Source organism: Vicugna pacos, chromosome 6, assembly GCF_048564905.1.
Source record: "Vicugna pacos chromosome 6, VicPac4, whole genome shotgun sequence".
Taxonomy (NCBI): Eukaryota; Metazoa; Chordata; class Mammalia; order Artiodactyla; family Camelidae; genus Vicugna; species Vicugna pacos.
In genome coordinates, this window is record NC_132992.1 from 32,233,659 (window position 1) to 32,247,809 (window position 14,151).

The 14,151-nt window shown below is 46.9% G+C and overlaps 1 protein-coding gene across 1 annotated transcript in view; it reads left to right on the forward strand.

Annotated features, from left to right (window-relative positions):
- Window positions 1–8,947: 8,947 nt before the first annotated feature.
- Window positions 8,948–14,151, forward strand: part of LOC102526924 (T cell receptor alpha chain MC.7.G5-like) — a 403,550-nt gene continuing 398,346 nt past the window's right edge. Inside the window, exons 1-2 of the mRNA XM_072962791.1 lie at window positions 8,948–9,140; window positions 9,273–9,571. Coding sequence (XP_072818892.1) covers window positions 9,095–9,140; window positions 9,273–9,571 — 345 coding nt within the window. The 5' untranslated portion in view covers window positions 8,948–9,094. The remainder of the gene's footprint in view (window positions 9,141–9,272; window positions 9,572–14,151) is intronic.

The window sequence follows — 14,151 nt, forward strand, 5'->3', positions numbered from 1 at the left end:
GGGCGCCGCTGCACAAATGAGACGTTTGTTTTTGTTGTAGCTGGTTGCCATCCACTGAGCCCCTCCTCCCGCAGCTGGTTGATGCGTCCTACTGATGTCTGTGTAAATCGGAAACTGAGACGAGAATAAGAGGCCAGAAAGAATCCAAACTCATTAAGAGAAAGGCTCTAACAGTTCTTGAGCCTTGTTAAAGCAAGGGCCTTGTGCAGCCCAACCTCGCCACGCCTCCTGCAGCTCCGAAGGCTCGGTGACCTCGGCGCTGTCTCCCCTGCTCCGTAGCCTGTAGCGTTTCCAGCGCTCAGCCATGCTCCTGCTGCTCATTCCAGTGCTTGAGATGGGTTTTGCCCTGAGTAAGTAATACCCCAATCCATTTCTACTGTCACAAAAGTGGCCGTGTCCTAATTGGAATCTGAATAGGGACCCCTTTTCTTCCTAGCCAAGCCTGCACTGTTTTCACTTACGCAGCATTGATGTTTCAGGAGGAGCTGGAGCGCAGTCAGTGACCCAGCCTGAGGACCACGTCTCTGTCTTTGCAAGGGCCCCCGTGCAGGTGAAGTGCAACTACTCAACTTCTGGGAGTCCTGTGCTTTTCTGGTATGTCCAGTACCCCAAACAAAGCCTCCAGTTACTCCTGAAACACATCTCAAAAGAGAGCGTCAAAGGTTTCACGGCTGACCTCAACACGGGTGAGACATCCTTCCATCTGAAGAAACCGTCAGCTCAGGAGGAAGACTCAGCCATGTACTACTGTGCTCTGAGTGACACAGTAACTGGTTTTACAAAGGAAGCCGAACACAAACCCCTTGTGATTCAGAGGAAATATTTCTAAGTTCCCTCTTTGGCCACACGGGGGCGCTCTTTCCCTAGAGACTGACGCTGAGTTTGCCTCTCAGGGACAACACCATCAGGTGCCAAAGTTGGCTGTAGATTAACCTCAAAAATTTGTTCAAGGAAATTGTCATTACCTACTCTGCCCAAGTTAATTTTTAAAATAGTAAGTGTATTTATTCTATATATTAGCACCGGGAAAAGTACTTTTGAAATAAAACTATAAACCAGCATAACATTTTTTTTCTTGTCCCCGGGAAACCCCCCAGTTTGAGTGGCGCAGTCCCACGTCTCCGGCTCGTCCCCCCCCCCCCCGTGCTCATCGCCACGTACTGAAGCGCAGCTCCTAAGTGTAGGACGGAGCTTCCTGACACATGGTTACTGACCCTTCTGCAGCTAATGCCTTTCCTCTCACGCGCTTCATGGACTCATTCTATCCAAGTCAGGGTCCAATCAGAAGAAAACACACAGCAACATGAACAGGGAAAGTTTAAAGAATTATCAGCTAATAGCAAGACATAAATTACTTACGGGTAAAAAGAACTCTGAGGAACATAGGAATAGCAATCTGCAGGGGCCGCTCTTGTCGCCAGGATTAAGCCGGAGTTTGGAGGAAAGCGACGCACTGTGATACGTGTCCCTTTCTCCTACCGAGGCGGTGACTCAGGCGTCACTGCGGAGTGTGTGGCTGTCGCCTGCTGGATGCGGAAGCTTGCTGAGCTGCCAGAGGAAATGGCTGGCGAGCAGGAGAACACCTCCCAGGGTTCCCACACCATTGACAGGAAGCCGGCAAAGGAGTGCTGCTCAGCTCGCCTGGGTGCTCATGCAACGTGCCGGGAGACCACCTGGGGGGCTGTCACTGCACGTTGCTAGAGGTGAGCATCACCGTGTTCCACAGGCTGGCCACGCACTGCAGGGACAAGAAGTGGGAAGCACGCCAGGACCTGGAAGAGAAGCTGCGTCTTCCTGCATCGTCCTCCCTGTCCCCTCTGCTGACAGCTTAACACCGTGCCGGCTGGCAACGGAGAAGTGTCTACAGGGCCCTAGTCCGGAATCACCCTCCAGATGCCTGGGTGACATACCTACTGGTGTGACTCAGAATGAAAGTCAATAAATTTGATGAATGGCGCACCCCATTCTTCTGCTTACTGATCTGTTGCACACACCCCTCCACACACATGTGACCTTCCAGACAACAGTGAAAGGAGCCTATATGTCTATCTAACAAGCTAAAGCCTTCCTTTGAACAAGTGAAGAAGTTCTCATCCTCTGTCCACAATGAGAACACCTGTAGTCCCAGCAGTCACTATGGGTCACTGGTTGTGTTAATCATTTCTAAAACTCAGAGGAAATTCCACCGAAAATACTGTTATATACAGACTAAGTTGTAAAGGTAATCTCTGACAATGTGTATATAAAATAATTATGGTGAGAAAAAGAAGAAGAAAATGGCAGTACATACAAGGGAACACACACATATAAAGAGCAAAAGGAAAACACAGAAAGCTACTGAGTCCCTTGATTCTGGATTTGGTCGTGATGCTGCAATTGACATAAATAGCTTCTTCTTTTATGACGTGTTTTATATTTCCCTGTCCTCAGCCATAAGCGCAGGGGTTTGGGTTACATACCTAGTGGTGCAACTGAAATCTTCATCCCCAAAGGATCTGAGTACTCAATAATCTTGCCTTGTTATTCGTCGTTGTAATTTCCATTAACCTTCAGGACCAGGCCTGGAAGTGCCAAGAGCTCCCTTACAAGACCTCCTGGGTTCCAGACATAACCTTCTTTGTCCCTGTTATGTAGCAGCAACCCAGTTCCTCCTTGGTAATTGCTGTCAGTCACTCCAGCCAGTAGTGTAACCTCTTTTTCTTTTTTTCAGTTGCAAGACATACGTAACCCAAATGGTGACATGGCAGTCTCATCTCCCAACGGAATGAAGCCGTTGTTGTGCCCCCTGGTGAAAGCATTCCTCACTGTAGAGAAGAGGACCTCCAGACCAGCGCAGCTCGGAGTTCCAAGCACTGGAAACGAAAATCCTGCTAGTGGGTTACTGGTAACAATAGCGAGATGACCCGCACCCAGGGCCACTTCCTTGATGGCTGGACTCACAAATTCTGGTCATTGGGGGAGAAAACGCCATGTAATAGTCCCTGCTGTGAAGCACACACTGCGCCTTGTAAGACGGACTCTCATGGGATCCACGGAGACACGTGAAAGGAAGAGTCCCCAGGCTATTCCCCTTGAAGCTGTGTCGGGGATTGCTGGGGAAGCTACAGATACCTGTACCACACCTTGTGATGGAAGTAATAACTGAATATTTCTCCAAGCATACTTGTGTTTAGGGTTCTTACCTCTGAGTCCTGTCTCATCCCCCTTTATCATCTCTCCAGCTATTATGAGGAGGAGGAGGTCAGACCTGGCTGTGGTGCAGTTTGTCGGAGGGCCACCAGAGGGCGGGCTTCCGTCAGACGGGGTTCATGTTTGCCTTCAGGCGCTGGTTTGACTTGCCTGCCTCTGCGGCCACAAGACACATGACTTGCTGTGCAGAGAGGGGCTCTTGGTTCCTGAGTGAGGAGTTTCTGTAACATCCAGCTGGAGACTAGAGCTATTAGATTTGCTGTATTCCAGGGAGCAAGGACCATTTTCCACTTCAAACATGCTTTGTGCCTCTCACCTACTTCTTGTGATCTTATTATACAGTAAGTGACGCCTTACCCTGAGTGCTAATACTTTTTTTATTTTCCTATAATCCTAGTTAACTTTTAGTTTTCTTGTCTGCCTCAAAACCCTCCTCCTGTGCATTTCCAACATAACAAGGTGATTCTCTTTTAGGGGGAACCAGTGGAGACTCAGTGACCCAGACTGAAGTCCCAGTCACTCTCTCAGAGCAGGAGCTTTTGATGCTGAACTGCACTTACCAGACCACTGATTCAGATGTCTACCTGTTCTGGTATGTGCAGTACGTCAACAAAGCTCCTCAACTCCTCCTGAAGGGCTCAACTGCAAACCCGAGGCCTGAGCATCAAGGTTTTCAGGCCACTCTTGATAAGAGTAGCAGGACCTTCCACCTGCAGAAACCGTCCGTGCAGACGTCAGACTCGGCCGTGTACTACTGTGCTCTGGGAGACACAGTGAGAGGGGCTGCAGGGGGAGCTGAGCACAAACCCAGGGGCGCAGGTGGGGTCTGGCTGTGGGCGGCCCTGGGAGGGGCTGTTATTTTCTCTCTCCAGTGATCTGTGTGCTGGAGGCACCCTCAGTGTCCTGCCAGCTGTGATGCTCAGAGCCAGGAACCTTGGAAAGCTTGGATTGCTCCACAGAGAGGAACTGGGGGAAGAACAGTGGAAACAGGGACCTAAGAGCTCTTCTCCAGGAAAGCGTGTTTTCAGCCCAGCCTCTTTCCCAGGGAAGGCACGTAGCTCCGGGGAGGCTTCGCTAACTCTGATCAATGACAGTTCAGTTGTTATTGCTGAAATATTTCACAACCTGTTAATGGAAGTTCCCAGGGCACATTGTTCATGCACAAATGTGTAACTGGAGGCTAGTCTCTTGCTTGTACACTCAGAGCAGGATTGTGGGTCTTGCTGAGTTTCCCCTTCAGACACTCCATTTCCAGTGACTAAGATCTTTATTCTCTCTTCCCTTGACTTCTCCTTCCCTCGTGGTTGCTCCCGAAATGCTGCTGCCTAAGTCGGCTCAGTGAGAAGAGCGTCCTGACAAGCTGTTTCTTCTGTCGAGGGCGCTGCGGGTCAGAGCAGCCTCAGCAGCAAGCGCTGCGCACGCGGTGTGTCTTGCTTGCACGGTGCTGACACGTGTCCACCATCTTCCTGTCGTCAGAGCAGCTCTTTACAGACACTAAATAATGATCCCAATTCTGGACTGGAGGATCTGGGCTATGAGAAAGCCTGGACCCTGCCCCTGGCCCTGACTGTGTAACCTGCATATCATTTTTATCATTGCATTTATGTCAGGGAGCCTCCTGAAGTGGGTCCGATTCAGTGACCAAGGACACGTTCAGCTGTCTGTTTATAAAAGGAGGAGGCCACTTGGACTCTTGTTCACTGGGAACCCAAATGTAAAAAGTCCCCAGTTTCTCCATACCAAACCAGCACAAAAGAGAGAAATGACCATATTTTTCAAATACAAAAAAAAACCAACAACAACAACAAAACCTTGATGTGGCAAGTATGTCTGCTCACTGAGAGCACAGGACTCAGCATTTTCTGTTCTGCTCTAGTATAGCTAATTAAAACAAATTCTTCTTACACAATTAGTCAATACAGGTGTGATGTCAATATTATGTGGAAGATTCTAGGCACGTGAATAATTTGTGCCAAAACAAAACTAGGGGCACGTTTCTATTTAAAAAGGCATAACTTTTGTGTTAGCAGGATGGATTTTAGTGGCTTCAAGAATTTGTAGGGTTTTCAAGTCAAAGCTGAGAGTGAGGATAAAAAGAAAGCAGGGCTGTCTCCACCTTTGCCTTAAACATATTGATTTACTAACGGCAGTAACATTTAAAATTTTATGGACCTGGTCTTACTGGAAATGTGTGTTCTCATGGGCTGATAACTAGAGCAGTGAGACCCGGCCCCCCAGCACTGAAGGAAGCGGAGTTTACTGACTATGACACAAAGAAAAGGTACCAGTGGAGATTGAAGTCTGCTGATACTATTTCTTCTATGCTTCTGAGAAATTTAAATTTTATCTTTTCTTGAAAAAGTAAATATTTTAGTTTGATTTTGATAATCCAGGTAAATATCTAGCTCAGTTAACTTCCTCAACTTTGGGGACTTTTTGTTCAAGTTATGGTACTAAATTCCTGTCTTAGACACTTGAGTGGTCAATGCCTTGTATTAGCAACGGATGTTATTCCAAGGTTGGCGCTCCTTAGCAATCTGACTGTTTCCCAGCCCAGAAACTTGAGTTTGGTTCTTTTTTTTTTTTTTTTTGAAGTATAGTCAGTTACAATGTGTCAGTCTCTGGTGTACATGCTGGTATTTTTCATAGGATTTCTCTTGCTTTTAATAATTCTTTGGTTCCAGAATTATATATTTTTAGGGTTTTCCTTACCCCAATTTCCACCAATTATTAATAGATGCTGTCTGGAAGAGGAGGGGCTATTTCAAAATTACATATGTGGAGTTTTAACAAGAATTCTTGTATTTAGGCACTGAGTAGAATTTTCTCAATTTGGTTTTGCTTACCGACACCCACAGCTAATTTGTGTACACACGTAAGCGTATTTTTTCCCTACCGTTGATGACACGGCACACCCTTGGCAGTTTTGTGACTCAAGAGGCATGATATGAAATCATTCGTTAACAACAACCATTTTGCTGATGAGTTTATCCTTGGCCCCTTCCCTCCGCCTTTTCTCTCTGGTCCAGCTACACAGAACAGTACCTTCCCTGTGCTGAGTGTATGTTGCACTCAAGTAGACGCTACTAACATGTTTGAAGGGTATCTAAGCACTTTCGATCCATCTGAAATATGACTGGTTGAGGAATTAATTTCCCATGGATGAGATAATTATTGGTGAAGAGAATAGTCTCATTTCATATTCAGTTAAATGCAAGCTGCCTTGGAGTGGGGGGAGCTTTTCACCTACTCCAAGAGACTAGGGGGAAGTGTCACCCATTCTCGAAGCAGGAAGCATCTCAACGTTCCCCTTCTCATTAGCAAGGATGTGGCGCCTTTTTGGTCACTGATCTGTGTCTCTGCTCAAGTCCGGCCCATCGCGGAGTATCCTCTCTGCATCTCTGCAGGCTCGACTCTTGTCTGCACCTCTTGGGACCATACCTTCTGGAAGCACAATGTGGGCCACAGCAGTGAGAGGAGACATCCGTTTTCCTGCTGGCTGTAGGAGATGTAGCTGAGACACTGGATCATTGTCATTTCATCATCTATAGGCACAACTGTTAAAATGCAGATTTTAATAGTTACAGCAATTTAAAGGTTACAATAGTTCTGAAGAACATAGTCTCCATCCTTACCTAAGAAGGCATTGTCTTTACACCCAGTCTGAAAGTAAAGGCTGCCTTCTGAACTCCTACACACTGGGTTTTGGACACCTGAGCATTTGGGGTTAAACATCTTAATAAAAAGGCCTAAGAAGGGGAGAGGGAGATGGAAGAACATGAAACATAAACACCGGAAAGAAGACATTTGAGGAGGTTTTATTTGCCCAGTGATATCCATCAGTTCTCCTTTTCTAACGTGAACCTCATTCCACATGCTTGGGCCCTGACTGCTGGAAGTACATGCAGGCAATAGAATTTGTTTTATTTACCTGCTCCTCGGGTGACTGAAAGGAATTTGAGATAAGAATCACACCTTGTTTTGCTTTATGTGTCACTGACAGAGCATCACACCCCGTGGGTAACTGCACGTTTCGAGAATGAACGCGTGCGCTTAGGGATTCCTGAGCTTGCACAGCAGCGTGAGAGCAGCTGGGTGGTCTGCTGAGCCGGGGAGGCTTGTGAGCCTGATAACTCTGCTCAGGACCCTAATCTGAGTAAGAGCTAAAATAAAGTTCTTCTTACCTGGTGAGAAAATCATTGTAGGTGAATATCTATCCTTTGAAGAATATGATTCTTGTGTTCAACTGACTTAGTCACAGCCATTGTTACTGGATTGACAGCACTGCCCTGAGAGCCTCTGCAGGGCAGCGTCACAGCTTCCGCCCCAGCAGCGTCCCCATGCCTTAAAATGGCTTCTGGGAGCAGGGAGCAGTGTTTGGACTTCCGTAATACAATCACAGTTTGCATGAACTAAACGCCATCTTGGAGAATTAACAGGCTATGAAAATGACCCCGTTAAAACTTCTGAGGGTTTTGTTTCTCTAGCATAAATAATTACACTGGCAACTAGACAGACATCCTGACAGGCAATGAGTAACCAGTGCTTTCCCTCGAGGTTCCTGAATTCTCTAATAAAACAAATAAATAGGAGACAGAGCCATGGCACACACAGGCCCCTGGAGTGAGAGGGCCTGGCTAATACTATTAAGCACCTAAACCTGACTTTCTAAAAGAAAATACCCAGTTGGATTAAAACAAGGATGTGACAAGAAGTTAATAGGTGGTGTTTCATGAACCAAGTTACGTAAGTAAGGTCACCTGTCCCTCCTAAGGCCGAACGTGTAAGCCTGCTGTCACCCAAGTGTGGTCCAGGGATCCCCGAGGAGCCCCCGTCAGGGAGGTTTACTGCGCTCAGTGAGTGTCCTCTCTTGTGCTGCAGATCAGCACTCAGCCAGTGATTCAGAATGACCCCCCTGCCATTATCTCTCTCTCTGTACACACCCCCCCTCCCTGGTCCCCTGGTCCACACATTCGAGGTGCTTCAGGATCCCCCAGCTGTACTCTGTGTCAATCCCACAGGGAGACGGCTGGGCTCTGGTTGGTAAATCCCTCCTGCACTGGTGCCTAGGAACTGCTTCCATGGAGAGAGCGGGGCAATGTCACGACATCTGTTTTCCTTATCTCTGTGCTTTTCTCTGAAGTCCAATGTCCAAAAATGGTTTCATTTATTTTGTCCAGTTTTCTTGTTGGAAGCTCAGCTCTGTGTTATTGAAGTGTAAGTCAGCATAATTTATTTTTATTGTATCTTACAAATGCATCAGTCCTTGATGTTGGGGGACAAAACCCTGATCATTTAACCAGAGATTATTGGAGAACTGCAGTAGATCCCATTTCCTCCACGACATGTTGATTGAGACCTGGGGAATGAATAGAGCTAATTCAGGTAAAGGATGAGAACAGAGTAGCGAGGACTTTCTAGGCAGAGGGAGCCTTCCCTGACCATGGGGACCCGTGGAGAAATATGCAAGGAAGAGACCCGACTATTCCACTTGAAGTTGTGCCTGAGATTATTTGAGAAGCTATAGATACGTGCACCGTGAAGAAAATGTTGGAAGTAATAATTGACTGTGCCCCAAGCATGCTTGTGTTTACGGCTCTCTTCTCAGGCTCCTGTCTCATTCCCCTTTATCATCTCTCCAGCTGTTATCAGGAGGAGGTCAGACCTGGCTGTGGTGCAGTTTGTCGGAGGGCCACCAGAGGGCGGGCTTCCTCCAGCCGTGGTTCGTGTTTGCCTTCAGGCGCTGGTTTGACTTGCCTGCCTCTGTGGCCACAAGAGACATGACTTGCTGTGCAGAAAGGGGCTCTCGGTTTCTGAGTGTGGAGTTTCTATAACATCCAGTTGGAGACTAGAGCTGTTAGATTTGCTGTATTCCGGGGAGCAAGGACAATTTTCCTCTGCCAACATGCATTCTGCCACTCACCCAATTCTTCTGATCTTCTTATTATACAGTAAGTAACATTTTACTGTAAATGTTAATGATTTTTCATATTCTTATAATCATAGTTAACTTTTAGTTTACTTCTCTGGCAGAAAACCCTCCTCCGATGCATTTCTAACGTAACAAGGTGATTCTCTTTTAGGAGGAACCAGCGGAGACTCAGTGACCCAGACTGAAGTCCCAGTCACTCTCCCAGAGGAGGCACTTTTGATCCTGAACTGCACTTACCAGACCACTTATCCAGATGCCTACCTCTTCTGGTACGTGCAGTATGTCAACAGAGCTCCTCAGCTCCTCCTGAAGGGCTCAACTGCAAACCCGAGGCCCGAGCATCAAGGTTTTCAGGCCACTCTTGATAAGAGTAGCAGGACCTTCCACCTGCAGAAACCGTCCGTGCAGACGTCAGACTCGGCCGTGTACTACTGTGCTCTGGGAGACACAGTGAGAGGGGCTGCAGGGGGAGCTGAGCACAAACCCAGGGGCGCAGGTGGGGTCTGGCTGTGGGGGCCCTGGGAGGAGGTGCTATTTTCTCTCTCCAGTGATCTGTGTGCTGGAGGCACCCTCAGTGTCCTGCCAGCTGTGATGCTCAGAGCCAGGAACCTTGGAAAGCTTGGATTGCTCTACAGAGAGGAACTTGGGGAGGAAAACTGGAAAAAGAAACCTACATGATCTTTTCTAGAAATGCCTGTTTTCAGCCCACTGTCTTTCCCAGAGACGGCATAGGATTCCTGTGATGTGTCACTAACTCAGATCGACAGTTCAGTTGGTAGATGCTGAAATATTTCAAAACCTGTCAATGAAACTTCCCAGGGTGCATTGTTCATGGACGCATGTGTGATCTTGTTTATGCATCTCAGAGCAGGATTGTGTGTCTTGCTGAGTTTTACTGCAGACAATCCAAGTCAGGCTGCCAGCCCATCAAACACGGACAGGCAGATACCCAGAAGCTGCAGCAAAGGGAGCCTCTGGGGAGGGGGCTGGGGACACGAAGTTGTCACCACCAGCAGGACAGATGAGGGCTCTTCCAGCCCCTGTGGGTGCGGCAGCGGACCGGGGCTACCAGCTCCAGCCCTGCTGCTTCTTCACGATTCTTCCTCTTTAGGGGCTCCCCCAAATTAGTCACCCTCTTACCCCACAATTCAGAGCTTCTGCTCTTGCGCATGGTATCTCTGCTGCAAAGTTCTTCCACGATCCTCGGGTGGAGTTTAACTTAAATCAAATACAGCAAAGTTCTACAACTTAAAAATAGAAATAGAGATAAATAAATAAAAAGCTACTGCTCCCTCAAAGAGCTCTCCAGGTTCCTGAATCACTTAGATGACACATTTATAATCTGGACACAAACAACTGTATTCTTTTAAAGAAGGAATGCAAGTAGATATTAGGTACACGTCGCATGCGATACAAATGAGCTCAGCCCACCGCCATCCTGCTTCACTTCACTGCACGTGTCAGCTGCCTTTTCTCTGCCCTGTGTGCATCCTGTCCACCGCTGACATCCTCCGCTGTGTCTGCCCTCATCCCCACCTTCTCCAGACAATGTGATTCAGGTTCAGCAACGTAATGCCCCTGAAATGTCATCCTTAAAAATCAAGGCCACTTGATTTCATGATAAAAGAGTCCTTTTCTTTAATAAAAGGTAAGATTTCCATCAGAGTCAGATGTCCTCAGGAGTGAACAGTGCAGTGTCAAATCTGTGCCCTCCTCTGAGGTGGGGTGGAAGCCCCTCCATTCACACCATCTTTCTCCTGTAACCTCCGTCATCCTCGGCATTTCCAAGCAGAGAGAGACAGATGAGCTGGACTCAAAATCGTGACTCAATCAAACAACTTCCTCAAGAAGTGGGACCAGCTTTGTCTCTGGTTTACCCGATGGAGGAAGGCACTGCTCGCTAGACGCAGCCGCCAATTACAGGAGGCACAGAGGACGGGGACACAGTGAACGCCTCAGAAATATACAACGAACCACGTCCATAGTGTGGAAAACTCTACAGGACAAACCTGATATTTTTCAACAATAAGGGCAAGGAATAAATGGGAATGAGGAGCCCGTAGACAGGAGGAGGCTTCAGTAGCTTATCAGTCATTCACAGTATGTGGCCCTTCGGTGGGGGTGATTTAATCAAACTCAAGAAATTGACATTTGAATACGTGTTGGATACTGGACAATATTAAGGAATTATTGTTAATTTTAAGTGTGCTGAGAGCTGTTTTTTTTTCCAAAAAATGAAAACTTAGAAATATTCCCTAAAATAACCAAACACAAAGCATTATGATTCTTGGGAGTTAAAAACTTCAGCATGAGTAAATGTTGTGTGGGGTGCATGATACAAGGTTGGTCTTGAATTCATAACAGATGCCACTGAGCCATAGGTCCCTGGGGCTTCACTGTTCTGTCCTGCACACTTTCATATATACTTGAAATCACATTTAATAAAATGAACGTTGACATTACCTAGATTCCAATCCCGTCATGTCCACTGCAGCGTGACTTTTGAAGCATTCTTTAACTGATCTGTGCCTTAGTTTCTTGGTGTATAAAATGGTCATAATAAACTGACCTCATGGGGGTAAGAACTAAAGAAAATCATTTACATCTCTACATATTTAAAGTTATTGTAAAATTAAATTGTATGTAAACACACACATGTGTTTTATATAAATAAAATAAAATTTTAGCACAGGTACATGGGGTGGCATCTGACACAAAAGGGGCTCAGTGCATGATAGTATTATTAGCGTAAAAGGCAGAGTCGTTCCAGGACCTACATCAGATTTTCAGTCATGTCCTGTTTTTATAACATAATGTAATCTTTGATGTGTTTTTCAAGAAGAGAACCAAGGTTCACTGAAGAGACAGAGACAGCTGGACATTGCTTGACGGTGTCCCCACAGGTCCAGATGCCCTGAGGTCAATGTCCCCATTCACAGAGCCCCTGCCCAGACAAGCCCCAGCCCCAGAGAAGAGCAGGTGACTGATGTTCAACATAAAATGCTCTTCTCAGGGCCCAGGCAGGGCCACGAAAATTCCCTTGACTAGATAATTTAAGCTGTGCATTCCACATTTGCTGACAGACCAAAGAAGAAATGCTCTAAGACTTGATCAGTATTCAAGCAGCCTTCAAACTGATTTGGTTTCAGCCTTGCACACTGTTGAAATAAACATTCAGCAAAATTCCACTTGTCAAGGTAAAAGCTGACGAAGGAATGGCTTTTTCCCCCTGAACAGACATACCACTAACAGATAAGTTTTGAATTGCTAAACCTCTCTAGGTTACGGAGGATACTCTCTCCTCTTATTTGAAGTTTGCAAACATTTTTTCAATATATCTGAACTATGACTGACTGAGGAATTAATTCTCCCTGAGGTGAAGTGATTATTGGAGAAGAGGAGATTCTCATGCTGTATCCAGTTTTAATGCCATCTGTCTTGGGACTGGGGTAAGCTTCTTCACCGGCTCAAAAAAATTAGGAAAAAGTGTCACATATCTTCAAACCAGGAGGCATCTCAACACTCCTCTTCTCATTAGCAAGGATGTGGTGCCTCCTTCATGACTGATCCGCGTCTCTGCTCACGTCCTGCCCACGCAGAGTGTCCTCTCTCCATCTCTGCAGCCCATCTCCTGTCTTCACCTGTCGGGATCGTACTTCCTGGGAGCACAGCGCGGGGCACAGCAGTGAGAGGAGACATCTGTTTTCCTGCTGGTTGTAGGGGAAGTAGCTGAGACACTGAATCATTGTCATTTCATAATTGAGAGGCACAACGATTAAAATGCAGATTTTAATGCTTAGAATAGTTTAATAGTTTTAATAATCGTGGAGAACGTGTTCACCATCCTCACCTACCGAGCCGTGTGTCTGACGCCCAGCCTGAGAGAAGACGCCCCCTTCTCAGCTCACATTCTGGGCTCTCACATGCTTGGTTTCGGACACTGAGCACTAAGGGTTAAACACCTTACTAAACAGACCCAAGGAAAGAAGAGGGAGTTGGAAGGCCCACAGTAAATCTGAACACTGGAAATAAGTAATGCGCGAGAGCAGGTTTTATTCGCCTGGTGATAAATGCATCCGTTCTCTGTTCCCCGTCTGGTCCCTCAGTCCGCAGGCCCGGGCCCTGACGAGGGGCAGCGCGGACAGGAGCGAGGACTTGTTTCACTCTCCGGCTCCTCACTCAGCTGAAGGCAGTTTGAGATAGGCCTCGTGTCCTGCCCTGCTTTATGTGTCACTGACAGAGCATCGCACCCCGTGGGTAACTCTACGTTTCCAGAACGAACGCTCGCGCTTAGGGATCCCTGAGCTTGCACAGCAGCGTGAGAGCAGCTGGGCAATCTGCTGAGCCGGGGAGGCTTGTGAGCCTGATAACTCTGCTCAAGACCCTAATCTGAGTAAGAGCTAAAATACAGTTCTTCTTGCCTGGTGAGGAAATCTTTGTAGGTGAACATCTATCCTTTGAAGAATATGATTCTTGTGTTCAACTGACTTAGTCACAGCCGATGTTACTGGATTGACAGCACTGTCCTGGGAGCCTCTGCAGGGGAGCATCACGCTCTCTGCCCCAGCAGTGTCCCCGTGCCTTAAAATGGCTTCTGCGAGCAGGGAGCAGTGTTTGGACTTCTTACTATCATATAATCATGGTTTGCATAAAGTAAATCCAATCGTAGAGAAATAAGCTATGAAAAATAACTATGAAATCTTCTGCTGGTTTTTTATTTCACCAGCACAGTTAATTACACAGGAAACTAGAAAAATAAGCTCACTGACACTGAGCAAACAGTGCTTTCCACTGAGGTTCCTGAACTCCCTAATGAGCCAAATAAGCGGGAGGCAGAGCCATGGCACACACAGGCCTCTGCAGTGAGAGAGCCTGGCTCATACTATTAAGCACCTAAAGCTGACTTTCTAAAAGAAAACAGTCGGATTAAAACAAGGATGTGACAAGAAGCAAAAGATGATGTTTCATGAACCAAGTTACGTAAGCAAGGCACCTGTCCCTCCTAAGGCTGAACGTGTAAGCCTGCTGTC